This window comes from Hippocampus guttulatus, chromosome 19, assembly GCF_054856545.1.
Source record: "Hippocampus guttulatus isolate MCC_2025c chromosome 19, RoL_Hgut_1.0, whole genome shotgun sequence".
Taxonomy (NCBI): domain Eukaryota; kingdom Metazoa; phylum Chordata; class Actinopteri; order Syngnathiformes; family Syngnathidae; genus Hippocampus; species Hippocampus guttulatus.
Genome location: NC_141279.1, coordinates 8,053,009 through 8,078,142, shown reverse-complemented (window position 1 = coordinate 8,078,142; position 25,134 = coordinate 8,053,009). Strand labels below are relative to the sequence as shown.

General features: G+C 47.4%; 5 protein-coding genes and 1 long non-coding RNA gene across 11 annotated transcripts in view; 3 read left to right on the top strand and 3 right to left on the bottom strand.

Annotated features, from left to right (window-relative positions):
* The window catches only part of ankfn1a (ankyrin repeat and fibronectin type III domain containing 1a), a 31,384-nt gene extending 24,643 nt beyond the window's left edge, over positions 1-6,741 (bottom strand). For 2 of the 4 annotated variants that reach the window (XM_086139212.1, XM_086139213.1), the window contains exons 1-5: positions 5,960-6,741; positions 5,202-5,332; positions 4,786-4,968; positions 2,949-3,115; positions 1,124-1,353 (exon numbers count right to left, since the gene is read on the bottom strand). In XM_086139212.1, coding sequence (XP_085995338.1) covers positions 1,124-1,353; positions 2,949-3,115; positions 4,786-4,968; positions 5,202-5,332; positions 5,960-6,181 — 933 coding nt within the window. In that variant the 5' untranslated portion in view covers positions 6,182-6,741. The remainder of the gene's footprint in view (positions 1-1,123; positions 1,354-2,948; positions 3,116-4,785; positions 4,969-5,201; positions 5,333-5,959) is intronic. The other 2 variants (XM_086099164.1, XM_086099163.1) reach the window with 2 other exon arrangements.
* Positions 6,742-7,410: 669 nt separating this feature from the next.
* Positions 7,411-10,237, top strand: LOC147190067 (uncharacterized). The gene is made up of 6 exons (XM_086139096.1): positions 7,411-7,801; positions 8,064-8,151; positions 8,868-8,959; positions 9,038-9,202; positions 9,559-9,650; positions 9,823-10,237. Exons 1-6 carry the CDS (start codon positions 7,521-7,523, stop codon positions 9,897-9,899), a joined length of 795 nt encoding a protein of 264 aa, XP_085995222.1. The 5' UTR covers positions 7,411-7,520; the 3' UTR covers positions 9,900-10,237.
* Positions 7,975-12,509, bottom strand: LOC147190066 (uncharacterized). Its single transcript, XR_015104140.1, has 3 exons — positions 12,382-12,509; positions 8,851-9,142; positions 7,975-8,142 (listed from the first exon to the last, which is right to left on the bottom strand). It is a non-coding gene; the product is annotated as an uncharacterized LOC147190066 (long non-coding RNA).
* On the top strand, positions 11,259-13,892 carry LOC147190065 (transmembrane protein 100-like). 2 transcript variants are annotated; one of them, XM_086139097.1, is made up of 3 exons: positions 11,259-11,750; positions 11,863-11,992; positions 12,386-13,892. In XM_086139097.1, exons 1-3 carry the CDS (start codon positions 11,728-11,730, stop codon positions 12,857-12,859), a joined length of 627 nt encoding a protein of 208 aa, XP_085995223.1. In that variant the 5' UTR covers positions 11,259-11,727; the 3' UTR covers positions 12,860-13,892. The 2 variants fall into 2 exon arrangements, with proteins under 2 accessions (XP_085995223.1, XP_085995224.1); XM_086139098.1 differs by lacking the exon at positions 11,259-11,750 and having other exon boundaries at positions 11,777-11,992.
* A 1,481-nt stretch (positions 13,893-15,373) lies between these two features.
* Positions 15,374-17,636, top strand: smim36 (small integral membrane protein 36). Its single transcript, XM_086139099.1, has 2 exons — positions 15,374-15,905; positions 16,725-17,636. The coding sequence occupies exon 1, from the start codon at positions 15,533-15,535 to the stop codon at positions 15,836-15,838; it is 306 nt and encodes a 101-aa protein (XP_085995225.1). The 5' UTR covers positions 15,374-15,532; the 3' UTR covers positions 15,839-15,905; positions 16,725-17,636.
* Positions 17,637-19,154: 1,518 nt separating this feature from the next.
* Positions 19,155-24,806, bottom strand: hlfb (HLF transcription factor, PAR bZIP family member b). Of its 2 annotated transcripts, none has more exons than XM_086139090.1 (4): positions 24,307-24,806; positions 23,046-23,363; positions 21,624-21,838; positions 19,155-21,460 (listed from the first exon to the last, which is right to left on the bottom strand). In XM_086139090.1, the coding sequence occupies exons 1-4, from the start codon at positions 24,437-24,439 to the stop codon at positions 21,242-21,244; spliced, it is 885 nt and encodes a 294-aa protein (XP_085995216.1). In that variant the 5' UTR covers positions 24,440-24,806; the 3' UTR covers positions 19,155-21,241. The 2 variants fall into 2 exon arrangements, with proteins under 2 accessions (XP_085995216.1, XP_085995218.1); XM_086139092.1 differs by having other exon boundaries at positions 19,155-21,457.
* Between the last annotated feature and the right edge of the window lie 328 nt (positions 24,807-25,134).

Genomic DNA, 25,134 nt, shown 5'->3' with positions numbered 1-25,134 from the left:
AAGTCTGGCGTAATTGCAGCTTTTAGTGCGGCGGGTTCAGCAGTCAGTTCGCCGTGCACATCGTGTACACAGACGACATGCACAACAGACTTTTTTTTTTTACCCCTCAGATTGACAGAAATATAGAATTTCCAACATTACGCAGCCAAAGAGGAAAAAGTGGACAGAGAAAGAAAATGGGGGCGCTAGCACTAGCTTGTCTATGCGTATTGGCGTGCTAATAGCTAATATGGCCTTGTCATAAAAGTTCATTTCATACCTAAAAAGCTTTACATTCCCCCCCCAGAAGAAGACACACTCACATTCACAGCTGTGGAAAATGTCGATTCTTCAACAAAGCTAACATGTTTCGCAAATACGGAAGGAAGCCTGTGACTTTTCTCCAAGACTCGAACCCCCAAAAGTAAGACTTGAGAGGCAAACGTGCCACGCACTCGTCCAGCGTGCTGCCTGCATGCCACGGCGGCTCTCGCGGTCTTTATTTGCAAGCGGGGTCAATGCAACAAAGCCACATGTTCATCATCCTCGTCATTTAAATGAGTCATCATGTTTTTCAATGCTCGCAGCACGTTTCGACATCCTAATGGCAACAAAGTGGCCCTCGTTTGGTCGCCCGGCAACAGCAGCCGAGCACCTGAATGGTCTTTTCACACTAAGTGAATCTCACCAAGCTCACGTTTGAGTCCCCCCCGAAAAAGTTGCGACTGCGCTAAAAGCTTCTAATTGGCTGACAGGGTTCGTGTCTGTGACTCAGAGCAGCGTGAATGCGAGTCAAGCAGGACGCGCACGAGCAGGTCAACGGGCGACTCTCGTACACTCGAGATGGGCAGTACGTGTATCGGCGCTTCCGAACATAACATGAGCATACTTGCCTATGATGTCACATGACTATGTTACAAGTGTGGTGATGTAAGACTCAACGATCACATTTTACGCCGATCTGGTGGCTACACTATATCCCACTGGGTCGTCATGGCGACAACAACAAGGCGCTCTAAAGCACCAAACCTGAGGCACCTCTGATTTACTACACATCCTAATTCATGATGAACAGTGCCGGTAACGTGTCGTATTTCCGGAAGCCAGCAGCCGATGAATTGGCGAAGTAGCGCCAAAAACTCACGTGGTTGTTGCACAGCTTTTTGCGTCCTCTCTCCAGTCGGCCGAGCAGCTTGAGATGGTGTTGCTCGGCGCCGGCCGGCCGCAGCAGTTGCTCATCCACTGACAGCGTTTTCCTGACCGGCGGCCGCTCGCCAGCCCCGCCCCCCCGGGCCGGGCGGCGGCCCCTCGCCAGTTCACCAGGACCACTTTCCTCCTCCTCCTCTTTGCCGGGGTCAGGTGACTGCAGCGAACCTGCAAAGGGGGGAAAGGGGAGACGGCCTGGTGTCAGCCGACACGCTCGAGATGCAACGAAACTGATCTTGTTCTTACGTTAAAACAACTGATGAGCAAAGTGTCGAGAATATTTTCTTGAAATATCACATTCGATAATGTTGTACTTAATAAAGGCAGACTGTTGTGCATCATGATTAATTCATTACAGCTATTGGTGTGTGCGACATGGCCACCAGTGGGCAGTATAATACAATCATGAACACACACACACACACACAATTAACAAGCAATTCACTTGCGCTACTTAAAACACTGCGTCAGTTAATGTTTTTAAGGCTATTTGGCTGCAGACAAAGCGACTGTTTGGAAGGAGCATGTCTGACGAATTTGACACGTCGTTCCGCCCAGGTAGCTTCAAGTTTCCACTTTGTGAGCATGTGTGCGCGCGCGGGCGATCAAATGTCTGACGGCTGCGCTCGCATTAAAAGTGCACGAGACGACTCTGTGACACAACAGCAGGAGGATGAGGGCCTCGCTGTGCAGCAAAACACCATGCGTTGACTACCAGCATCTGCAAAACTGCACAGTGGTTCATAAAAACAGACAGCCCCCCCTTCCGCCTTTCCCCCCCAAAAATTACAGAGAATGTAATGACATTTTTTGCTTCAACGGCCATTGTGCTACTCCTCCTTCTCTGCGCAATTTTCACTCATTGTTCACGCTGCTCTGACAAACAATGTCAGGAGATTTGTCTCCCTCAGGTGGACAGATGACTTTAAAAATAAGCCACAAAAAATTGCAGATTACAGTCATCACCTGCACATTGAAGAAAAGAAAAAGGAAAGGTGTCTTTCTTCCCCCACTTTGCACTTCAAATGCTCAAACCATCCACTCTGCTCTGTCAGACGACATCATTGGGAAGATTTGTCTCCCTCTAGTGGAGAGAAAAGTAGTTACACACAATCACCGTTGATTGTCTCCAATTTATTTTGCCATTTTGGAGGAATTGTTATTCCCTGAAAAGCTCACGCCTTTGTGTCTCTTTTTTTAACAACAGATCAATTGTTACATTTGTTAATTCAATTTTTTTTAAATCAATTAATACATTTTCATTAAAAAAGGCTGAATTAATGCAACAAATATAAGGATGTAAATGCTGCGAGCAGGTCGTATTGGGCCGGCCCGTGGGCCATACTTTGCCAACCCCTGACCTAAATCATCGAAGGAAAAAAAAAAAAGAGGCGGCGGACTAAAAGTTGAGCCAAGATGCACGACAGGAAACTCATTAACGTTCCTCTGACGGGTGGCGCTGACGAGTAGCGGCGTAATCGACACAGGAAGTCTCTTGCTTTGATAAACAAAGCGTGCGTGCGTGTTTAGACTCAACATTCTTCACTTGTCTCCACATCCGCTTTCTGCCCATGGATCGTGAGCGCATGAAGAAAATGCTCCACACGCTCAAATCAAGCCATCATCAAGATACGAGATTTGGGACTCATTCGCTACTCCGAATCATTGTTTCCCGATTTTTGAGAGGTGGTCCTCGACAGTTTCCGAGTCCTTCCCTACTCCCTCGTCACTAGATCGGAAATGTTTCTAACGTTACGTCCCACCTGTCGACTTCCAGTGAAGGCCTCCGGGACTGGCGGCCAGGCGGCGGCGCTTCCTGATGCCGACGGCTGCCGAGGCGGCATTGGGCGTGGATGAGAGGATGGGCAGCAGGAAGGGCGTTTCCTTGCCCAAAGGTGGGGCCAGGAAGGCGGCGCCCCTCTCGGGAGTCCTGGCGGAGGGTCAAGAAATTACTTCATTGCTCGGACACTTCTTGGAGCACACTGACATCAAACCTCTGATGTAGTCTATGGTCATCATATTTCATGCCTCTCAACGTACTGCATTTGCATAATTTTAACGTCATGTATGAACCACAAATGGGATGGATTTGCATCAAATGCTTGAAATCTTGGTCAGCGTACGACACATTGCCACTTCTCTGCCTCATCGCCGACGCGATGAGCTGCGCTGATCTCAAACCCAACGTGATGCGATGCTGCCATCTACTGACATCTGATTGCCATTACAGCGATGGATACGTTTGAATTGGGCAAGACCCGCTTCCGCGCTTACCCTTTGGAAAACGTACTATGTGAATATTCGACGGTCGTGGTAGACGTTTGGATTTCGGTTGACTTTGAACATGAGTTAATATCTATTAGCAGTGTTAAAGTGAATGAGTCAGAGATTGGATAAGAGTCCTTCGTTGTCCTTGAATCTCATTTCTTCATTTAAGCGAGACCTTTTGGACAATGGTATGTTTCCAACTTTCTGGGAAATGTTTGGGGGACTTCCTTTTTCTTTTTTCATTCTCAAAGCAAACTCCATGAAGGGTTTGGATGAATTGGAACCTTCTGACCTCAAAATGCTTTTGGAGACAAATTCTCACGGACTCGGTCCAAAAGGCTTCCCAAAGGAGGGAAAAGTCACCGCTCTGTGATATCAAGTTTTTTGTGGGGCTTGTACGGAAACTGGCAGACCACATGAACGTGAATCCCCCGTTGATCGGCATCGCGTTTATCTTCCCAAGCTCGTCGCAACCGAAGAAGCCAGAGGCAGACAAACACCAGGCAAATCGCATTTTCACGGTGGGAGCCCACAAAAACGCACTTTGTAAAACTAATTTCACCACACAAAACAAAGTGCAAGCAAAACTGTATCAAATCAATCTCAAATAATTGATGGGCTAAGCAAGAGAATGTTTGAATCCAAAAATAGACAACGCCTTCAGTGGAGAGTAACGAAAAGAAGCGTGTCGCGCTCTGGTTCATACCTGGCGTCTGAGACGAAGTAACTGCGACTTCGCCACGAGTGCCTTTCGCAACCGCCCTTTTTTTTCCTGCGCAGGAAAAAGTCCAGCAGCTCGGTCCAAGTCAACATAACGTTCGCGACAGAGACGGCGGCCGAGTAAAAAGTACACGGTCAAAAAACGGCCTACCAGTTCCATCACAACTCACTGACTTGAAAGGGGAAATGATTCCTTCGGAGCGGCCATCAGGATGTTGGCTGACTCATTGGCGAGCGTGCAACAAGAGCGCAGCGCTTAAGTGCCGCGGTGGCGATATGCCGCTTATCAAGTGCGGACCATCGGCTCTTTGTGCCACCTTGAAAAGAAAACGTCCAAACGAGCCGGCCCAGAGTCGCTCCTGGTTTTGCCTTTCATCAACGCTTCGCCACGCACAAAACTACCGCGTTTGATTCTGTTCAATATCGACACAAAAGTGTCCAAACCAAAGGAATAATTCAATAATATATTGTGAAATATACACGATTAAAACTGATGGGTCCAAAAAAAAATAATAATTGGACTGACCCACTACTTGGGTCAATTTTTGACCCGATTTCCACAAACAGCATCCAACTCGGATGTGTGTGTGTGTGTGTGTGTGTGTGTGTTACCTGTCAGCTGTGCCGGCATCGCTGCAGGTGGAGCGTCGGCAATTGGAGGCGCAGGACAACGACGACGCCGACGACGACAAGGTGCGGGTAGAGTCCAAGAGTCTGGGCAGCAGGAGCGAGGAGGGCATGCACAGCCACGTCTCCAGGTCCGAGAACTTGGAGCAGCTCAGCATCTCCAAAACGCTGCGAGAGGTTCGCCGAGGTTTTTTTCACAGGTTCGCCATTGACACTATGAAATTTGTCATCTTCTCACACATTTTGAGTCGGCATGTGCGGAGCCCGCACTACCTAATGCAAAAATAGTTTCTGTCGAAAGCATTGAAGTGCCTAACCACCATCGAAAGGGATCTACTACCTCCCATCACTGGTTTATAGTAAAGATACCACCCCACCACCACCACCATGACATTCACTACCTCTCCTCTCCCGTTGCCTGAGCGTCGTCATCTTTGTCGTCGGCCGCTTGGAAGACGCAAGAGATGCGGGAGTCTCGCGAGGACAACAGCACGCAGGAATTCTCAGAATCCATCGACATCTTCAGCCATATCTGCATTGGAAGACAAGAATGACACAGCAGTTAGCCTTCACAATATGGATTTATGTTCACCTGTTGCTGAACCTAGCTCCGAACCCAGAAATACTACTCAATACATTACATATTATGTTATTATTAATATGAAACGCTGGTCTACTAGAGAAAAAAGTACAAAAAAACATACGGAAAAGCTTACTAAATAAAAGACTACAAAAAAAATGTTGACCAACCTAACCCAAATCTGGCACGTGACGTAATCACGTGAAATTACGTGTACCGACGTGCAATGACGAATTTGGCAAGTTTGACGCACCATGACAAACTCCGTCATGTTTGTCGTGGCTCTCAGTATTTCCTTTTTCTTGGTCTGAACTGTCCCCTTGGGAACGTATCGTATTTCTATAGTTACCATGTTCCCATAGTTTCGTCAAAGAATTTAACGTCGGCTGGCATGCGACGTAACGACGTGAACGGACGTATTGCGGCGTGAAACGACGTGTACTCTTCTGCCAAGTTTGACTGACGCGTACGAGCCGGGGGCGCCAAGACAAACTTTCAAAATAAGCATTTCCCTTGACGAAAACAAATAAAAAACATTTCAAACTTTGACGTGACAGTCAATTAAAGTAGCAAACTCACCCGACATTCATCTTGCCGAACGTTTCCGCAAGATTTGGCCTCAAACGTGAGCGTCTCAATCCTGAAAAGAAAAAAAGAGCTTCTGTGCTTACCGTCTTGCGGCGTCCTTTCGTCGGCGTCCGCTGCGATGTGGCTCGGCCTCGTTTTCCCGGAGCTGTAACATTTGCTCCGGCTGGGCTGTGGCCTGCTAACGTGTCTCTTGTCCCGGCCCGAGTAAAACATCCCCAAAACTACGGAGTGGGCTCACGTTTCATTGCGGTATCTCCGCCGCACGAAGTCTCAGGCAGTCCGAGTTGGGCCAACAACATCTGGGGGCCCGCGGCCGCGATCCCACACAGCGGCGAGGCGCACTCGTCGGGCGCGCAGCCAGCCTCACAAACCGCCGGGGAGTCAAACAGCCCAAAATGTGAACTTGTATCGCTTCAAGAGTTACAGTCAAATTTATGGGAAGCAATGGAGGGGCGAGGCTGCAAGGGAGCGAGAAAAAGGACACATGCGAGGAGGGAAGGACACTTCACGGAGAGGGAAAAGTGGCAAAAGAGCACCAGTGGAAAACAAAATGAAATACTAGGAGCGGAACGCGAATAATAAAATAAGAAATGTGGAGAAACTGAAAGAATTAGTGAGCAGGGAAGATGAGGAGTGTCTCGTTCGTCAGTTGCTTTGAAGCTGAAATGAGGAGGGGGTGGCAAAAAAAATCGTCAGCATGACAGATAAGAGCAGACAGGAAGGACACACACACACGCTTTGGCCCAAAAAATCTAACTTGCACTGAGCACGACTGAGACATGCATAGGTGTCAAATCCAGGTCCGAGAACGCTAAACCGGTTGGCTGAGCCACAGGCGCTTCAACTCGGGGAACTCGTTTACCTGCAAATTGAAAAGAAGCACCTGTGGCTAACGCCAAACAAGTGGCAGGATTTTTACTCTCTGGACCTGCATCTGATGCCTCTGAAGACATTTACGCATTAAAAGTTAGACTTTTGAAGCAATTGACTCTCCATCATGCAACGCAGACGTTGCAGAAATTCCTGTCACAAAGGCAAAAAAAATGAGCTTGGCAATACTGTATGTTATGAGCGTGACGAAATATGAAATTCGATTGCCAGAGAAACGCTCTCTGCTGACCGTGAAGGAAAATTATATGTTGATTGATGACGTCGAAGTTCTCTGCTGGCTATACAATTTGCACACTGGTTGCAAATAGCAATGTTTGTAACGTTTCAAAGTGGCTATTAATTGCCCTGGCAGCTCTTCTATTGTCAGCTGTCAATCAAATGTGCGCCAGGATCATCTGTTGTCGGGACATTTGAGGGCCGGGGAACTTTTTTTCCTCCACAATGCGGCTCATGACGTCATAAACAATGTCCGATTCGTCAACGTCATGTCTCTGTGTGTCGTCAGGACCCCTTTGTTACGGTCCACTTTATTCCCTGCTGCGTGGGAGCTGCTGTGAGTCAACGGTGCCGTGCTTGGACGCTACTTTGCTCTCATTTCCCCGCACAGAGTCCCACGATCTAAAAGTCCCCCTTCTCCACTCCCCCACAAAGTTCTTTGACGATGTTCGTGGCAGTGGAAAGCCGGCAGCTGTCGGAGAACGACCGCAGACTTTTAGCCATGCAGGCCCTGTGCAGGACCCCCGACCCGGTGGCCTCCTTCCTCCCGGTGCTGGTGGACTCTCAGCCTCCGCTGCCTCCGCCGCCGCCTCCTCCTGCCGGCCCGGGCTCGCTTCCTCACGCCTCCTTCTCCTCCTCCTCCTCCTCCGGGTCATCCTCATCATCATCCGCGCGCAGGCCCGCCGCCCGCTGGAGCGCCAAGCCCCGAACCGGCCCGCAGATTCAGTAAAAAATAATAATAATAAAAATCTCGCCTTTTCAAATATTATTCCATATCTTACCAGTGCACTGATTTGTCCACGTAGTCACGTTTTACTAAGACGACAGTAGAGTCTTGGTAGTTTTGTTTCCACTCATCCACAATTACCAAGAAAATCTAATGGAGCATGCATCAGCAAATTGATTCAGTATCTTGAATTGCCTTACCGTAGTGCGTACTAGCATTCAGTGCACTCGTAGGATTTGAAGTACATGACTTGTTGTGCAGGAACGTGACGTCTTCGGTGAAGCTAGGTTGCGATCTGGACCTGGAGTTCATCGCTCGGAACTCGTGGAACGTGCAGCACCTGTCAACGGTACCGTCAATATTTGCACGCGACATGCTTACAGAGGTGGCAAAAGGATTCAACGCGCTGCACTTAAGTAGAAGCACAGATACATTTGTTGAAAAAAAACGCGTAAAAGTTCTGTGAATTTAGAGATATGTTTCAAAAGGTATTTTACATGGTGTACATGTTTTTTGTTGTTGTAATTATTAGACAGTAGAATTTAGGAACAACAGAAGCTCGTGTTATTCAAAGTACCACATTCACTATCAATCATCCTCTTTGTGGCTGATAACAAAATGTGTGTAGAAGTGAGTGTAAGGCTGAGTAAATCCAAGTCAAAATAAATATTTTTTGACAGGCTAAATTGGATACCCGACAGGTAATGAGTTGATAGTTTGCTATGGGGACTATTGCCCCCTGAAGGAATATTGTGGTACTGCAACAGCCCCCGTTGACACTGTACATCAAAAGAGGTTGAAGAGCCGCCATTTGTCAATGTTAAACGTTTGCTTGCAGGCTAAAGTTAAGATGGCTGCAAATTATGCGCACTACCGCAACTGAGGGATCAATGTGGTATTGCAACACAAGCAGGATGATAGCTTGTAAGTTTGTGGAGGCTCGACTGGATGTTTTTGACAGAAATCGCCTGCTTCCACAGCGACTCTGACAGCAAATGTTGACTTGTCATTTTTTTGGGGTACATTTTGTGTGTGAGTGAGCTCCCACCTCCTGCTGTGCATCAGGTCTTCAAGTCGCTCGTCATGAAGATCCGCAAGCCCCAGACCACGGCCAGGATCTTCCAGTCCGGAATCCTTTTCTGCACGGGAGCCAAGAGGTCCGTCTGCGTGCTTGCGTGCGTGGTGTCCTTCCGATCCGTCTGTCCACGATGGGTTGACCTTTTGTTGTCTCACAGCGAGGACGAGTCTCGGGTGGCCGCCAGGAAGTTTGCCTTCAAAATCCTGAAGCTGGGCTACCCGGTGCGCTTCCTGGACTTCAAGGTGCTCAACATCGGCGGCACCTGTAAAACGTTCCCCATCAACCTGGAGGATCTCTTCTTGGCCCACCAGGACCACTGCAGGTTAGCTCAACTGGTCACCACAAGATCTTTTGTATATTATTCTTATTCTGACCAACTTATCACCTTTTGGAGAGCCTCAGAATGCCCCCCTGCCCCAAAACCCCCCCAGAGATGTTCCACTGTCCTTCTTAAAAGTAGGTGGAGTGAGCGCAAGAAATAGGTGACTTGCATCTGACGTCACTTTGAGGAACTGAATAGCAAAAATCAGCAAGCGTCACGCTAACATGAAATGTGAAACGCCTTAGATAGGCGAACAGAAATGAGCATCGCTTGTCTCGTGAGCTCTTCACATTCTTTGAGACCTGCTACAACGCATACGCCGCTGAAATTATTCGCGTTTGTTCCACTTTGCGCAGTTACGAACCGGAGCTGTTTCCTGCTCTGCAGTACAACTTCCGTCCCGGCATGACGGCTTCCATTTTTTCCTCTGGCTCCATCTCACTGGTCGGTAAGTGCGATACATGGATGGATGGAGGAGGTAAATTTTGCGCAGAGAACAGACGGGGGGGAAGGAATGAAGGCAATTTCGTGGAACCGAATCTCAGAATCGAGTTTCGAAATGTACATCGGTGTCAAGGGTGCCTTAACCTCTCACCACATTTCCCCGTTTCATGTGGCAGGGGCTAAAACGGAAGATGAATTCTACCGAGCCTTTTGCACCCTGGATGCCATCCTGATCAACTTCAGGAGGACGTGAAGTCGACCCCGCTCGCGACGGTCACATTCTGGGTGTGAGCATGCAGCATTAGCCACGCCACCGTCGCTTACGCCGCCACCGAAGTAAATCCATATTATACAGCATTACATCATTATATCCTGATCCCACTCGTAGCATGACTAGTCTCGCTAACTTTGCTGTCGTCGCGTCAACAGTTTAAGCTGGAGCAAACTTTGATTGACCAAAGTGTCGCTTTGATGCTAATGTCTTTTATTTTTAGCTCGAATGATCATCAACAAGTACAAGTTGCGTTGTGCTCGTTGACAAGCACTTGCTGTCTTCATGTAAAGATGTCATAAAAGGTGACTGGAAAACCAAAAGAAGAGAAAGTGTTATTTGTGAAATCACCAGCAGATGTCACCCGAGTTCAACAAAAAAAACTGACGCTTCAATCGTTGAATGACTTTACATAGTGCATAAAATAATGCGTGTACAGCTAAAAAAATGCTATGTACATTTATCGATTAAATCCGCTCAAATACCATTCTAAAAATGCTGAAACATTTCATTGGAAAAAAAGGCACGTTTAGATTCCTGACTCCTGAACCACTACATCGTAATTTTCTCTGGCGATTTGTTGGAACTTTCTCGGACCAACTATCCAAAAATCTCGACAGCGTGCATCCGACTTCAGATGAGGTGATTCCTGACCTCCCCGCGGATCAAAAGCGAGACGGGGGCCGCCCACTGACCCGTTGAACCCCCTCCCCCATTCCTCTCCATCTTCTCCTGCTGCACAAGCAGAGCCTGTTGAGGATTTAAACATGAACAAGGGAGGGGGGAGAGAAAAAAAAACAGGCCAGATGTTCCCAGTTGGATGGAGAACATGGAAACCAGGATCCGGTTGTGTTCGTCATTTCACTTTTTAACCCCTTGGGCAACGGGCTACAGCTCAACGCTTCCCTCACTTGATAGCTACATTAACGGATGCTCGCCGCCCAAAGCAGCCCGCAAACGTCATCGCCATGAAGGACATGTGACCCGCTTGACCCGTTGCCCTCAGGGAGGCGCGACAGCTGCGTCAGACCAACGACTATCAAGACTCCGGAACAATTTTTTTTCCCCCCCGCATACGCCATCCGCGCAAGCCCCGTGCGCGAAATTCAAAGTGTCGGTGCAATAGTGGCACATAATGCTGGTCATTATCTTCTTGCATGATCATCTTCCGTTACAAAAAACCTTTAACATTGACATACTTTACTCAGCTCGCAAACGTCACACGTCCCAACCCGGACAACAGGTGAGCCCGTGATTGGTTGTTGGCTAAGCCCTGAGCAACCGTGATGTCATTTTTCAGTCAACAGCAAGGGACAAAATGGCCGCCCCCGGAAATGAGTCCAAAGGGCTGCATCATTCATATTCCGGAAATGCAATTTGTGTCGGAAAGCCGTGTTTACACTAATGGAGCCACATGGAATTTATTAATGTCAAAACCATTTTTTGAGTCGGCTTCGGCCAAAAACGATAAATTCCGGATTGGCAAACTTGCGTCTTCGAGGGGCTGCTGCAACACTAACGAGTTACGACTTTTTTTTTCTTTTTTTACTTCTTCCTACTCCCCGTCAAACTGTTGGCACGTGACCACGAATTTGTGCGATGGTGGACGAGCTTTATGCGAGCGCACAATAGCAATTTGAAGGCAGGAAAGAGTTAAACGTTGCCGCTCTGCGCGCTGGAGGAGGTTCAAGGAGGAGGAGGTGGAGGCCACCGTTTTCTATTGATAGTCATCTTCACTCTGACTTTGGGTTCGTCGGGACCGCTGGCGGAAAGCGGGAGGAAAGGAAAAAAAGGGGGAGATGCCAGCGAGATGAGGAGCGACGCGCCTCAGCCGTGAGTTGATCGATTAGCACTGGAAGTGATCGCAAGCTCTTTCTGTGCGCACGTTTGTGAAATGTCTTTTTTTTTTTTTCTGTCTTCTTCCATATTGGCACGCCGCCAAAAGCAAAAGTTCACATTTGTGTCAACGGTTAGTTTGGGCCTCCTGCCATCTGGTGGGGGAGCGTTTGATTGTTCTGCTTGTCACAATAAGTCGCCGGCATCGAGAGATGAACAAAGTCGCATCATTCGTTGAGGTAAATCGATCAACTTTGGGCACCGATTGAGTGAAAGTGGATCATTTCGACTCCCACAATGATGAAGGCGACCCATCCCAACCAAACACAAATGTCACACAAAAGTACGTCGACAGAAATAATGACCCAACAGGGTACACACATAACGATAACTTCTGCGAGTACCTGATGATCAAGCCTTGAAAGCAAAGTGACTGATTTCATTGCCGATTAATTCCCTCGTTGACGTCAAAATCAGCAAATGCCCGATAAATGGACGTCTCCGATTTGTGGTTGTTTTTAAAGCTGGGTACAGTTCACACACATACGATAACGATATTTAGACGGATTCCCTGTTCCAAATCAAAGTCGGAAAGAGTCCTGATTCGGACTCTTTCGTGTCATCTCACCCAGCCGCTCCGTGATTGGCTGGTGAAGATGTACCACCTCTTCCTGGCTGGCATGACGATCCCGCCGGAGGACGCCAACACGGCGTCGTCATTCTGCTACGAGAAGCTGAGCTCATCCGCTCAGGACGGCAACGTCGCGGCGGCGCGAGCCCCGCGCATGGACGAGGCGCAGCTCCTGAGCGCGGCCACCGGGGGCGCCGAGATGTCGTGCTACCGCTGCACGGTGCCGTTCGGCGTGGTGGCGCTGATCGCCGGCGTGGTGGTGACGGCCGTGGCCTACACCTTCAACTCGCACGGCTCCACCATCTCCGTCCTGGGGCTGGTGCTCCTGGGGGCTGGGCTGGGCCTGCTGGGGGCCAGCGCCACCTGCTGGAGGCTGCGGATGCGCGGGAAGAGGGACCGAAGCAGGAGGGAGAGCCAGGCCAACCTTGTGACTGCGCAACAAGACGGCGGATATTCAGTTGTCGTTACAAAATGACAATACTTTTGTCCAAAAACAAGGAAGCATTTTCATTCCTCCCACGCTTTGTTTCGTTTAAGAGGGTCTTTGGAAAAACATCCCTCTCTCGATCCAAGTTTGGAATCACAAGCGAGAAGAAACGTGAAGGACCAACTGTAAATAGAACGGGGTGTCCTTTGGACCAATCAGATGAATTGTTCCACCATGACGACTCATGAGTGGGCGAGTTTCTATTTTTGATCAACTTCAAATCAAAATTATCAATCGATTTGTTGTAAATAACAAAAAATATTTGGGGGCAAAATTATTATTTTTAAAATACCAGGTTAATCCTTTTATTGTAAATATAGTGCTGTAATCCTAATTTGATTGATGATAAATGCAAAAAATACATATATTTTGAACTTAAACTGTTTTACATATTTTAAAGGTAGCCCCTTCAGTTCATTCAAAAAACCACAAACACTTTCCCATCCCTGGTCGAAGCCGTTTGTTGTGCGGCACCCCCTCGATGGCCAGGAGGTTAAACAACAGTTGATTTGCCACAATGAACTCGTAATCTAAATTGGATTGAAATAATAAAAATATACCTGTACATGACTTAAAATTAACTTTGAAGGAGCGTAGGTTAGAATATGAGAATGCTGCTAAGAGGCTTTAAGAGAAATGGTACTTCTGGATTCTTTATCCTTTCCGTTTTGATCGAAGAAAAATGGTGACATCTCCAAACTGCATCAGATAAATTGGTGAACGATAATTGTATGTGTACGAGGCTTTTGGAGATGGACTTAATCTTTGGCCCACACTTGGTATACAAATGTATTTTTGTTGGGAAACACGCACAAATGCCAGAAAGAAAAAAAAACTTTCTTGCCAGACCTAATATTATTATTATTATTATTATAATTCTTAGTCCGTCACAAAAATAGAACGGTGAGTGTAAAGTGTATTTGTATTTTTCTTTTTTTTTCACCGCCTTATTTATTCATGCGCCACATTGCCCTTAAGCACAACTAGATGCATTTCTATGAATAAAGACGCCAGAAGTTTGTGTTCGTGTTATGTTGCTTGGCAACTAGTGTGGTTGGGGCGTTATGAACGAGGAGGGGGCTGAAGGGTGAGGGGTGGGGGTCTCTGGGGGTTGCTGTAAGGTCAATTCTAGCGAGCTAACTTTATCCTGACCTGTGAGCAGCATGCTCGGAGTGTGTCGTTTTGTTTGAGGCTCTTTCCTGGGAAGTTGGGCTGAACAGGAAGTGACATCATATACATAACATTTCAACATTTTAAATCTCATATTACAGTAAAAGCCATAACTGTGAAACTGTAATCACTTCTTTGGAAGGGGATATCCCATCTGCGCCCTCCCTTCCTGAGGTGTAGGACGGTGGCAGTGCCCCCCCCCCACACACACACACACCCCACCGGCCCCTCCTCCACAAAACACTAACTACCCCCCAGACTCCCGGGCGGAAAAGGCCTGGCACGCAAGGAGACTGGATGAAAGGAGCCGGCCGGAGAACAGGAAGACCTTTGCTGCTCGTCCACGCCCGCCGCTTCAACTCTGACTCCTGGAGGGGAGTGGGTCAGCCCTCAAATAGACACCGGAGCCCTGAAGCAGGGCGGCTATGGCAACTAACCCCCCCCCCCCCCCCCCACCCTCCACCTCATCACCCCAAAAAGATTCGGTCACCCTGGGAGAGACCCTTCAGTCATGTGGATCATTGTGTGGTACGTCGACTCCCCCTAGTGGTACGTGAAAGCATCACTGAATGAACATTTCAAACGGAGCCGAAAGGTTACTAATATTGTTACGTATCATTTTTCAGAAGAGCACCTCGGGCTCATTTTTAATAAACAGCTTTACTAGGCTACCGTGTTTTAATGTTTATTTGTTTTCACCATATTTTGGATTTTTCATTTTTATGCCAACATGAGGATAAGCAGTTTGGCTAATGGCTGAATGGTTTGCATCTCCCGTCTTGGTTTCGAATTCAATATCTGTGGCTACGTGTGATTATTATTATTATTATTATTATTATTGTTTTGGGGCACGTCCATACGTGCCCTTGGGTGGCGCTACTTCCTGCCTCTGTTAGTGGATAAGGTTTTGGACTTCCTGTGATGAGACCTACCGTCAGGAATTGTTCTGCTTGGAGTTTTTTTTGACAAAAAGATCATTTTCTCCACTTTTGGGTTAGAAACTCTTGTTTTTGATGAAATCAACCCGTGGCCAACTATAGAACGGAAAAAGAAAGAAAATTGTTTTTTTTTGGTTTTGTTTTGTTGTTTTTCACCCCCCACCCCCCAACACTTGTTTAAGTTTGGTCGGGTCGGTGTTTATTTTACCGCAGGGCGCAATATCCCGCGTGGCTCTCCCGAGCTTTGAAAACAACCGTCGGTCGGTGAATTCCAATTCATAACAATGACCATTCCTACAAATCGAAACGCAAAGTCTGCGCCGTGGATGTCACTGGCAGCAAGCGTCCCAGCGTGGCTTAAGTTATTAAAAGTGAGCAGCTTTAACCATTGGTCGCTGACATTGAAGGTCGGATTAATTCCCGTGCAGCCCGTCCGGCTGTCGCTGCCTGCTTTCCTCCCGCTCTCGTCCCTCTCATTTCATCTCTCGCCGGCCCCCAGGACGCCCCCCTCGCCCCTCGCCAGGACCCTCGGGTCGCGCTATGAAGCGTCAGCATGGGGTTCATGGAATTCTATCTGGAAATTGACCCGGTCACGCTCAACCTCATCATCCTGGTGGCCAGCTATGTCATCCTCCTGCTGGTTTTCCTCATCTCCTGCATCCTGTACGACTGCCGGGGGAAGGACCCCACCAAAGAGTACGCGCCCGATAACGCCCCGCCGCCCCCCAGCCAGTCGCCCATCCGCCTGGTGGTCATGCAGAACTCGCCCGCCTCCGCCCGCTACGAGCCCAACCACACGGCGCAGCCTCCCACGCCCGACCTGAGCCGAGATCGCGAGAAGCGGACCACCCTGGTGTGAGAGACGGCGCGGCCGTCATCGTCGTATCAGCGTTTGCGGCCGCCCTGCTTGCCGCGCATCACGGCGGGTAAGGTGACATCACGCGCGGCCAGGAGCTAGAAAAGGGGGCGTCCTGTGTGGGGGGGGGGGGCGGGGGGGTCGCAAAAATCTCTGATATTAAATTATGACAGGCTTTGGAGCTTTTTGGGTCCAGAGAGAGTCGTATTTCTCTCAGATGAAGTCATGATATTCCATCCACCCCTATTCTTCCGCTGAGGTCAAGTTGTGTGTGGGGGAAGGGGTTGTGGGGGGCAGTTTTAGCTGGGAAGCCCTGGTTCCCCTTTGCCCAACCACATCATCAAATGTGTCCCGGGTCATCCCTGGGGGGGGATTGCCCCCCCCCCCCCCCCCCCCCCCCCCGTCACTGGGCTACCTCACCAGGGAGGCACTCAGTAGGGGATCCTAACCTGATGCCCGAGCCAACTCATCTGGAGCAGTGGATAACTGTCGATCGTCAACTCCCTTCATCCCTCACTCGTGAGCTGCTGGTGAAGGGAATTTGTGCTCACAATGTGTTCAATGACACATTTTTGGGTGCGGGGGAAAGGGGTGCCAATTTGGAGGAATTCTGCCCTTTTTCAGTCATCATAACTCGACAAACTCTTCCAAGTTGTCACGAGGAAGATGATGTTAGGAGGTGCATCCCGATTGGTGGTTAGAGTAGCCAATCAGAGGGCAAGCGCAACATCAAATTGAAGCGATCCACGGGAGCATCACTTCGGATTAGGAGGTGGAATCTGATTAATTCCCACCAAAGCTCGTGAAATCATCATTTGTGTACAGTATTTACGTGACAAGAAAAAATAAATCAGCGAGTGCTTATTTCTTGCTTCTTCTTTTCTTCCAGGCTTTTGTCTCGCTCTGCATATTGAGACAAACAAGGACTACAACTCCCACAACCCCCTTCAACTCTTTCCAATCGCCAGGCCCCTCACTTTAGGGGGGGTCACGTGACCTATCGGTCACATGACTTAGAAGGCAGGACGGAAGCCGGTCCGACTGCCTGCTGACTTTGTGCTGGTTCGGGTTGGACCAGCAAGAGGTCGACTGGCAAGTGACTATTTTGGACAGAATATTGTCTTTATAAAATCATGACAAAACAGTTTCGGCCTCTTATACATCTTAACCAGAATGCTAAACCTAGAAGATTGAAATATTAATAAATACATAAATATTATTGCAAACATCCATAGCTCACAAAGTAGCATCATCTGCCTTCCGTTGTAAAGAGAGCTCAAAAGACAAAAATCCCAAAAGATCAAAGGCATATCTAAAGGACGAAGGGATGCTGAAAAGCACAAAAGGATGTTAAAAAAAAAAAAAAAAAGGCAACAGAGTTGCGCCGACGGCGGCTGTGCGGCGCCAAATCCTCTTATGTAAAGCGGCCCAGTGCAGGCTGTCAATCATCCATCAGAGGAATTGCACAATTATCTGCCTACGCCCATCGTCCATGTTTGTGGATTATTTTCTGCCTGCAGAGTATTAGCAGCAGCAGCAGCGTATTAAAAATGTGTTTGGGCTTTTTTTTTTTGTCCGTCCGTCGGGGGCTTACGTAAGCCTGGACGTTGTTGGGCCACAAACACGCAAACTTGATGATGATGATGATGATGGTGGCTGTGGTGGTGCCACACGTATTCCTGCCTCATGTACATTCTCATCGAGGTATGTTGGGATATGAATTGTTGGTTTGTATTTAGCATGTTGGATTGACACAGGAAAATTGTGCAACTGAATTAAAGGCCTCTTGGTGATCACAAAATACTTGGATATCGTTCTCTATCATAAATTCATTCATAAATCAATTTTAGAGTTTTTTTTAATGGAATATATTAAAATTGTATTAAATTCTGACTTAACTTTGGCTGGAGTTGGGGCTCGGAGGCCTGCACCCACCCATGAGGTCCGCCAAGGCTCAGTCCGAAATGACAACGTGGGCCCTCCTTCCCACGGGGTCACCACCTGTAGCAGGGGTCAAAGGGGTCAGCTGTAGTGAGAGCTGCGTGAGTTGCCCACGGAGACGCAAGCGTTGACATATTTTATAATACTTTACATATATATTCAGTATTTGGAACCACCTCAAGAAAGCTCAAGCAAATGCTTGACAGGATGAAGAAGTCATTTATAATATTGTCAAAAATAGGAACCATCAGCAAGCAGCAGAGAAGTTTTCATTTGTGGGTGGGCCAGCTGCCGCTTGCTGATTTTCAAGCTAAAAAAAAAAGGATTAACCAAATATTGCTTTCATGTCCTCAAAATGGCCTTATGTAATATTACTCACATTTGCAACTGAAAACACCGCACACAAGCTTTTTTGTTGTTGTTGTTGTTTTTCATTTGTATTTGTATTTTCATGTTTCTGTGAAGAGGCTGCCACCTGCTGGTTATCACTGGACGTGCTCAAATAACAAAGGTCATTACAGATTTATTTTCATACAGATGTGAGAAATGTTTCATAATTTGTAATGCAATGTGAAGAGTACAATCCTGACACCCCCCCCCCCGCGCCCCAAATCAGACATACGTCACAATTGATCAACAACAACAAAAAAGAAAACAAGTGGCGAAAAGAAGAAATTGAGAAATTGAAAGAAGATATGGGGAGGGGGACAGCGGAAATTCAGTTGAAGCATAAAACCCTTGAAATTGCAACGATTATGTTTTTTCACGACGAAGATGTAATATTTCTTCAAGATGAAGAAATATTACGCCACGTGACGTCGTGTTTTCTGCGCATGCGTATCAATTTACTTTGCCTTCCAAATCGCGTTTGTTGCCCTAAATGTCAACTTGGTATAAAAAGGTGCACGGGATGACATTCAAGCTGTTGCTGACTCCTCTCCACCCGATATTTAGCCAAGGCAGATACTTTGCTAACTTGGCTTATTCATGAAAACTCCCCAACACAAATGTTTGCGAGATTGCTGTTCAATTAACAATCCAACTTCGGTTTTCGATTCAATTTACCTGACGACCTTGGCGAGGTTTTTTTCCAGGCTCATCATGGCTTTATTTGTTGTCCCAATTCCTTCTTTTGAGCTTTCGTCGCGAACCGGAGTTCATGAATCCAGGAAGGTGAATTGATCAACGCGATGAGGCGTCGAGGGCCGGCAGACATGTTGCACGCGAGCATGCGAGACTGTTTGCGTGCGCGCACACGTCAAAACATATCGGATCACGTCTTTTGCATCTCCGGACTCGGACGAGCGAGTTTCAAGGGTAGAACATTCAAAGTATCTGATTCACGAATGACTTTCAACCCAACAAAAGAGACCGTTGATTTCATTTCTTTTGATATTTTTATTCATCGTGTTCATGGGGGAAAAGTCAGGATAAATAAAGGGAATGCGCATCAAAACATCAGAGAACAGAAAGATAAATTACACCATAAGGAAAAAAAAAAAAACGAAACAGTAAGTGCTCGATGTCGGGTGATTACATTCATGGAGGCCAAAAATATTTTATACAGTGATGATAAAGATCATTCAGCATGTAAATAAAACCGGTGCTCGTTTCAATTGATTGAATTCATTCATTCATCTTCCGAACCGCTTGATCCTCACTAGGGTCGCGGGGGGTGCTGGAGCCTATCCCAGCTGTCTCCGGGCAGTAGGCGGGGGACACCCTGAATCGGTTGCCATCCAATCGCAGGGCTTGATTGAATTGATTTGGATTACTTTTGAGGTATTTTCAACTCCAGACAGAGACAATAAAACTAGTTACTTAATGCCCGTCTAATGGACCAAACTGACAGTCGATACAGCGAACCCCCGTTTTATTGCGGGTCAACGCGAATTAAATTCGGAACTGCCGTTGAAACACCAGTTCCCTTGACGTCACACCAAAAACAAGGGCTCGCTGTATGCAAATGTGGCAAACTTATTAATTGGTTTGATTGATTGCAATACTGTGTAGTGCTTCAAGTTGTGTAACCAAATCAAAAATATATATACACAATCCAAAGTTGTACAAAAAAAAGCATGGAAACATTTAAGGTGGTCTAGTTTTTTTGGTCCGGTGCGCACACACTTACATGTCAGTATACATTCATGTCAGCACTGAGCTACGCACAAAGCAAACTCACAAATTTGTCAAAGGATTATTGCACTAATAATAAGTCACTGACTACACAACGAAAATAATTTGGTACAAAAAAAATGTCTGCCTTGCGGACCGTAGATACTCGGAAAAATGAAATTGTTGTCGATGTAACGATGTTTTTTTTTACGTCGCCACTTCTAGCAGCGGGGAGGCTAACTGCTAAAGTGCAAGAAGACGCTAACTCAGGGCTGAGCAAACACTTGTGCTGCAGGGACACGTTTGATTATTATTATTATGTTTTTTTACAGTTTAACTGCACATTTTTTTCACGTAAAATACATTTTTTAAGAGAATAATTCCATTCCATTTTTTCTAATACATTTATTGTCATTAAGCAATTATTTAAAAATATATATGAAATGTGTGTATTTTACTCATATTTTTATTTTCTTATAATTTTGTATATAAGGTCTTATTTTATACACAGCGTGTGTATATTTGTCTTTGGATTCATTTTGTTCCTGTTCAAAGGCTTTCGCCAAGGCTGTCAAAAGCACAATTTGGCTTTAAATAGACGTTAGACAAAGTGGTACAAAAATATCTCATTTATGGATTTAAATCTATTTTTTTGTTTGTTGTGGCATTTTCTGTGTGTGTATATATTCATGTATACACACAGATACATACACGCACAGCTCATTTTGTGGTATAAAATACTGCTGAGAAGATAGCAAAAGACAAAAAGTGCACACACGTTACATACCTGTGCACATACCGGGTATGTACGTGGCACAGGTGCATGCTGGGAACGGAGGTACAGCAAAGACAATGTGGCCTCTCATTGGCTCGACTCACTCAGGCGGAGCAAAAGTGTGGCCAACACCCGACAAAGAGGAAATGGGGAACGACCGAGAAGTCGCTGAATGTGTCCGCTTTCAAACCAAAATGGCTGACTTGCTGTGTGCGCGACACATTTCTGTGCATCCTATCATGACAACCTAATTTCATGTCGGTGGGTCAAAATGGCGGCCGGTCGGTGATTGGGGAAATGAGCGGGCGCTGCTCATTTTTTTTCCCTCCAAATTATGAGGCGGTGCCACAGAGTGAGTTCTTGGGACCCCCGAAAATACAATTGCCAAAATCGGCGCATTTTCAGGCACGTACGCGTGATTTAACCCAAAACAGCCATTCCAAGAGGGCCGACGCACCACTTGCTGCTTCACCTGCAAGCAGGTCCAGCCAATTGGACTGTAGAGTGGAGGTGTGTGTGTGTGTGTGTGTGTGTGTGTGTGTGCGTGTGTTTACGTGTGCGTGTGCGTAGGGCCCTCACAGGCCTCCGTGCTGTGCCTCGTACTTGGCCAGGATGCTCTTGGTGCGTCCCAGCTCTTTGCGCAGCTCGCCCACTTCCTGCCTGAGCGCCAAGTTCTCCTTTTCCAGGAAGCCGGCCCGGATGGCAATCTGGTTCTCCTTTAGGCGCCGGGCATCACGCGAGCGCTTGGCCGCCACGTTGTTCTTCCTACGCCGGGCCCAGTATTTGTCGTCCTGCTCAAAGGCAAAAAGAACATCAAGGTCACTTGCCACAAGGACGACGAGCTGTGAGTTTGAAAGCCTTCTTTCTGCATTTCAATGCAGCTCCCGTTTAAAAATGTTTTACAGCCGCCTTTTCTTCCAACCTGCGCAGAGCGAATGAGCACCAGCTCCAAATTACCTTCAGATCTTCGGGAATGAAGACCTTGCGAGCCTTCTTGATCATGGGCTGCGGTTTCAGCTCCTCGGCCGAGAATTTGCATTTGCGCGGGTCGAACATTTCCTGGCCCGGTACGCTGGACAGCGCCAGGTCTGTCGGGTCGGGCTCATAGCCCACCGGCACCTGGATGGACTCCGGGTCGATCGGACTCGGGGGGTTTCTGAAGTTCGGGAGCCCTAGAGGAGAACAACAAGACAACCAAAGCAGCGTTCACGTATTTTCCATCCACTTTTATTGCCATTTTCCTCATTTCTGAGCGCAATAATCCGACTTTTTTTCGAAAGAAAACGTGAACCATCTTGAGCGAGTGATGCAGTGATAAACTGCGGCCAGCAGGCGGCGACAGATGCAAAGCTTTTTTTCAACGCAGGCATAATTCAATTTGACCGGGAACAAGAACACGTCGTAAAAAAAGTCATAAACAATAAAACTTGCCTCCGGTCGACTGCGAGGTTATGAGGTCAACAACCGCCCTACTTTTCTTTCACGCTATTTCAACTTCTGCCTTCCATTCAAAGTTTTCAACCTTTTCACACCTGCCCTGTTTGGAACAGCTTAAAACTGCCTTCGACTTGTACCAGTTGAAACCGGTTGAAACTGGTTTCAATTGAAACCAGTTAAAAGGCAGTCTTCTCTTGGGGGCCATTTTTGAACCTCATACCAAATGTGGCCGCTCTTTGCTATTTTGTCACCAAAGGGGCTGTTAGGAGCCAGACGTGCAGAGGGAAAGAAAAGCTTCCAAGTTCGCAGCAGGATGAGGGGATGAGGATGTTTGTGTTTGTCTTAGCTTATCTGTGGCCTCACTCGCTCACTGCACAAGCTGCCGTTTTATCAGGCAAGGCAAAGATTCTACGTCGCGTTCGAGAGAAGGGTGGCCCGCCGTGGAGCCTTTCGCTCGGCAGAATGACTGACACCTTGCTTTGCTATTTGGTGCCAGTAAAATTCAAACAGGAACGACAACACCTGAACTTGACCTCTGCCGGAACTCACTTGTATTTTCGCCCGCCACATCCTTACGCTGCGGTCACCCAAAGCACTTCTTCCCTTCCTGTTCCGCAATCTTTTTATGGTTTCATACAAGCGAACATACAACCTACTGCACATGTGCACCCTCAAAAGCCGATACCGGTGCGTTGGCGAAATCGACGAATGTCCGTGTTTTTGCGACAGACCAAATTCAAGGCGGGTTTAGCTGCATCGCGCGGTGTGCTTCGGTACGCTAACTAAGCTAAGCCACGCTCCCCGCTCTCGGTTGCTAGCATGCTTTTGAAATCAAAGCAAAGCACCGCGGCAACAGCAACAACAAAGGCAAACAAGGAAGCAGGAACTTTTGGTTCCAGGAAGAGGAAAAAAAACAACTACCCAGCAGATGCGAAAAGCTACCTGGCCTGTTGGGGTTTCTGAGCAGACAAGCAGGCGATGCGTTGTGAATGGAGGTGGAGGTGTGGTTGCTGAGGTCCATCACGGAGGGCGGCGGGGCCCTGATGGGCGTGGGTGGGACATGGTGCTGCTGCTGCTGCGCGGGGCTGGAGGGGATGCCGTTCTCGGACAGGAACTCCTCCAGGTCCATGTACTCCAGCTGGAAGCTGTCGCCATCGTAGGGCAGCGTCTTGTCCCACAAGGTGGGCCCCAGGAAGGCCGACTGCGGGACGCTGCACTCCTCGTCCAGCTTGTTCTCCTTGTCGCGATCTTTGACAAACACTGACACCCCCCAAAAACAGAAAATATCAAGGAGGGCCTGGGCAACTCATGGGAATTTTGATTGTCATGACCCCCCCCCCCCCCCCCAAAAAAAATATATGATCAAAGAAAATCCCTTGACGGGCGCTTCCCAACGTTCTGAAATATTCACGCACCAACAGAACAAGTTGTATCACAATTTATTTCTTCTCCTATTTTGATATCTAAGGTCAAGGCTTGCGCAGCATGAACACATTATTATAATTATCATTATTTTTTAAAATTGCTGTTATTTCAACATATAATTTTTACTTTCATTTATTTTGTGGTTGTTCTTTGAAGTTGTTTTTAAAGTTGAGTTTTTGAGGTCAGCAAACAATACAAATGGTATGAGTTTTACTGACTTTCTGGGAAAATCATAACAGTGCAAGGACGAGTTGAAGTATTTTTTAATTCCAGTAGTTACTACAGTTAGTGTCATAGTCAATTTTAGCAACACACCTTAAAAAAATAAGTCATCTTCTCCAACACAAAGTGGACAAAACTTATTCAGTCATAATAATGAAAAGGACCCCCTCACTGACTTGAGCCGCAGTGCTTTTGTTTGCGTCCGATTATGACATAATATTGTATAAAACCAATTAATTTCATGTGCTACTTATTGGATGAAAGCAACGTTCAGCCTTTACGGGTCATGGGAGTCAAACAGATGACATCCAATCAACACAGCTTCTCTCCCAGTCTTCACAAGGATCCCAACTCCATGCACTGGCTGCAAGAAGACACTTTGAAAAAAAATCCCTTTATTGTCGGTCAACTAACTTTATAAGATCACGGAGTTAAGTTTGGTGACCATCGTTGCTTCAAAGAGACACGCGGCCGGCCGTTCGTGACTTTTACAATTCCAAATCATATTCCTAATGTCTTGGGCGAGCGATGAGAATCGGGAGCGAATGTTTCTTACCGTCATGGTGGTGCCTGCTGGGGAGCTTGACGGGGTTCTCCAGCAGCGACTTGAGGACTCCGTGCGCAGCCACCGCGGCGGGCACAAAAGTTGCATTCAGGGAGCTCGCGTGCACTCGGGACATCTTGTCCATGCCGACCCCCCCCCGCCAAAAGCCTAGAACCGACAAGACCCGAGAGGAGCGTAAAGCCTCGCGGCGTCTTGCTTGGAGTCACCACAGCGAAAAGGAGCGAGCGTTGACGGGAGCGCGCACTACCAGCGGCGGCGAGCACGTCGCTGACGAAGCGAGCTTGGCGAGCGACTCTTCAAATCGACTCCGCGAATCACTCAAATGGCAACCGCTAGCTTCCGAATAAAAAGGACACCTGGGTCGGAACGACCTAACCACGTCGAAACTAGAAAATTGTTTGGTTGACCAATGAAAAATCTACACGACGGGGACAAAAAAAAATAGCCCGCACAGGTCGTTCGAGTCGCAAAAAACAGCTCGTTCCATGCCCTCGGAGGGATTCTGACGTCGCGGCTGAAGACACGCCCCCTGTCATTGAGGCTTGGCAACCAGGCAGTGGCACCCGCGCCCACACCCGAAATAAACAAATTCAAGTCCTAACTATCAAATTTGGACGTTTTCACCAAAAACGTGATCAACAATGACGATACTTGAATTGATGAAACACTTTCGTTATGTTTGTTTCATCGCCACACCGAGAAGTCAACAAAAATGTATTCATAAACAAGAGCTTTATTCAAAGTAGATGTAGAAAATCGCATCTAAAGAAAATATACTTTTTAATTTGTGTGTGTGTGTGTATATATATATATATATAT

Coding starts and splice junctions, on each gene's coding strand:
- LOC147190067 (XM_086139096.1), top strand. CDS start 7,521: ATGTTCGTGGCAGTGGAAAGCCGGCAGCTGTCGGAGAACGACCGCAGA. Junction 8,152..8,867: donor ACGTGCAGCACCTGTCAACG/GTACCGTCAATA, acceptor GCTGTGCATCAG/GTCTTCAAGTCGCTCGTCAT. Junction 9,203..9,558: donor GCCCACCAGGACCACTGCAG/GTTAGCTCAACT, acceptor CACTTTGCGCAG/TTACGAACCGGAGCTGTTTC.
- LOC147190065 (XM_086139097.1), top strand. CDS start 11,728: ATGAGGAGCGACGCGCCTCAGCC. Junction 11,751..11,862: donor AGGAGCGACGCGCCTCAGCC/GTGAGTTGATCG, acceptor CGCCGCCAAAAG/CAAAAGTTCACATTTGTGTC. Junction 11,993..12,385: donor AAGTCGCATCATTCGTTGAG/GTAAATCGATCA, acceptor CATCTCACCCAG/CCGCTCCGTGATTGGCTGGT.
- smim36 (XM_086139099.1), top strand. CDS start 15,533: ATGGGGTTCATGGAATTCTATCTGGAAATTGACCCGGTCACGCTCAAC.
- hlfb (XM_086139090.1), bottom strand. CDS start 24,439: ATGGACAAGATGTCCCGAGTGCACGCGAGCTCCCTGAATGCAACTTTT. Junction 23,364..24,306: donor CAGCAGGCACCACCATGACG/GTAAGAAACATT, acceptor GGGGGGTGTCAG/TGTTTGTCAAAGATCGCGAC. Junction 21,839..23,045: donor CAGAAACCCCAACAGGCCAG/GTAGCTTTTCGC, acceptor GTTCTCCTCTAG/GGCTCCCGAACTTCAGAAAC.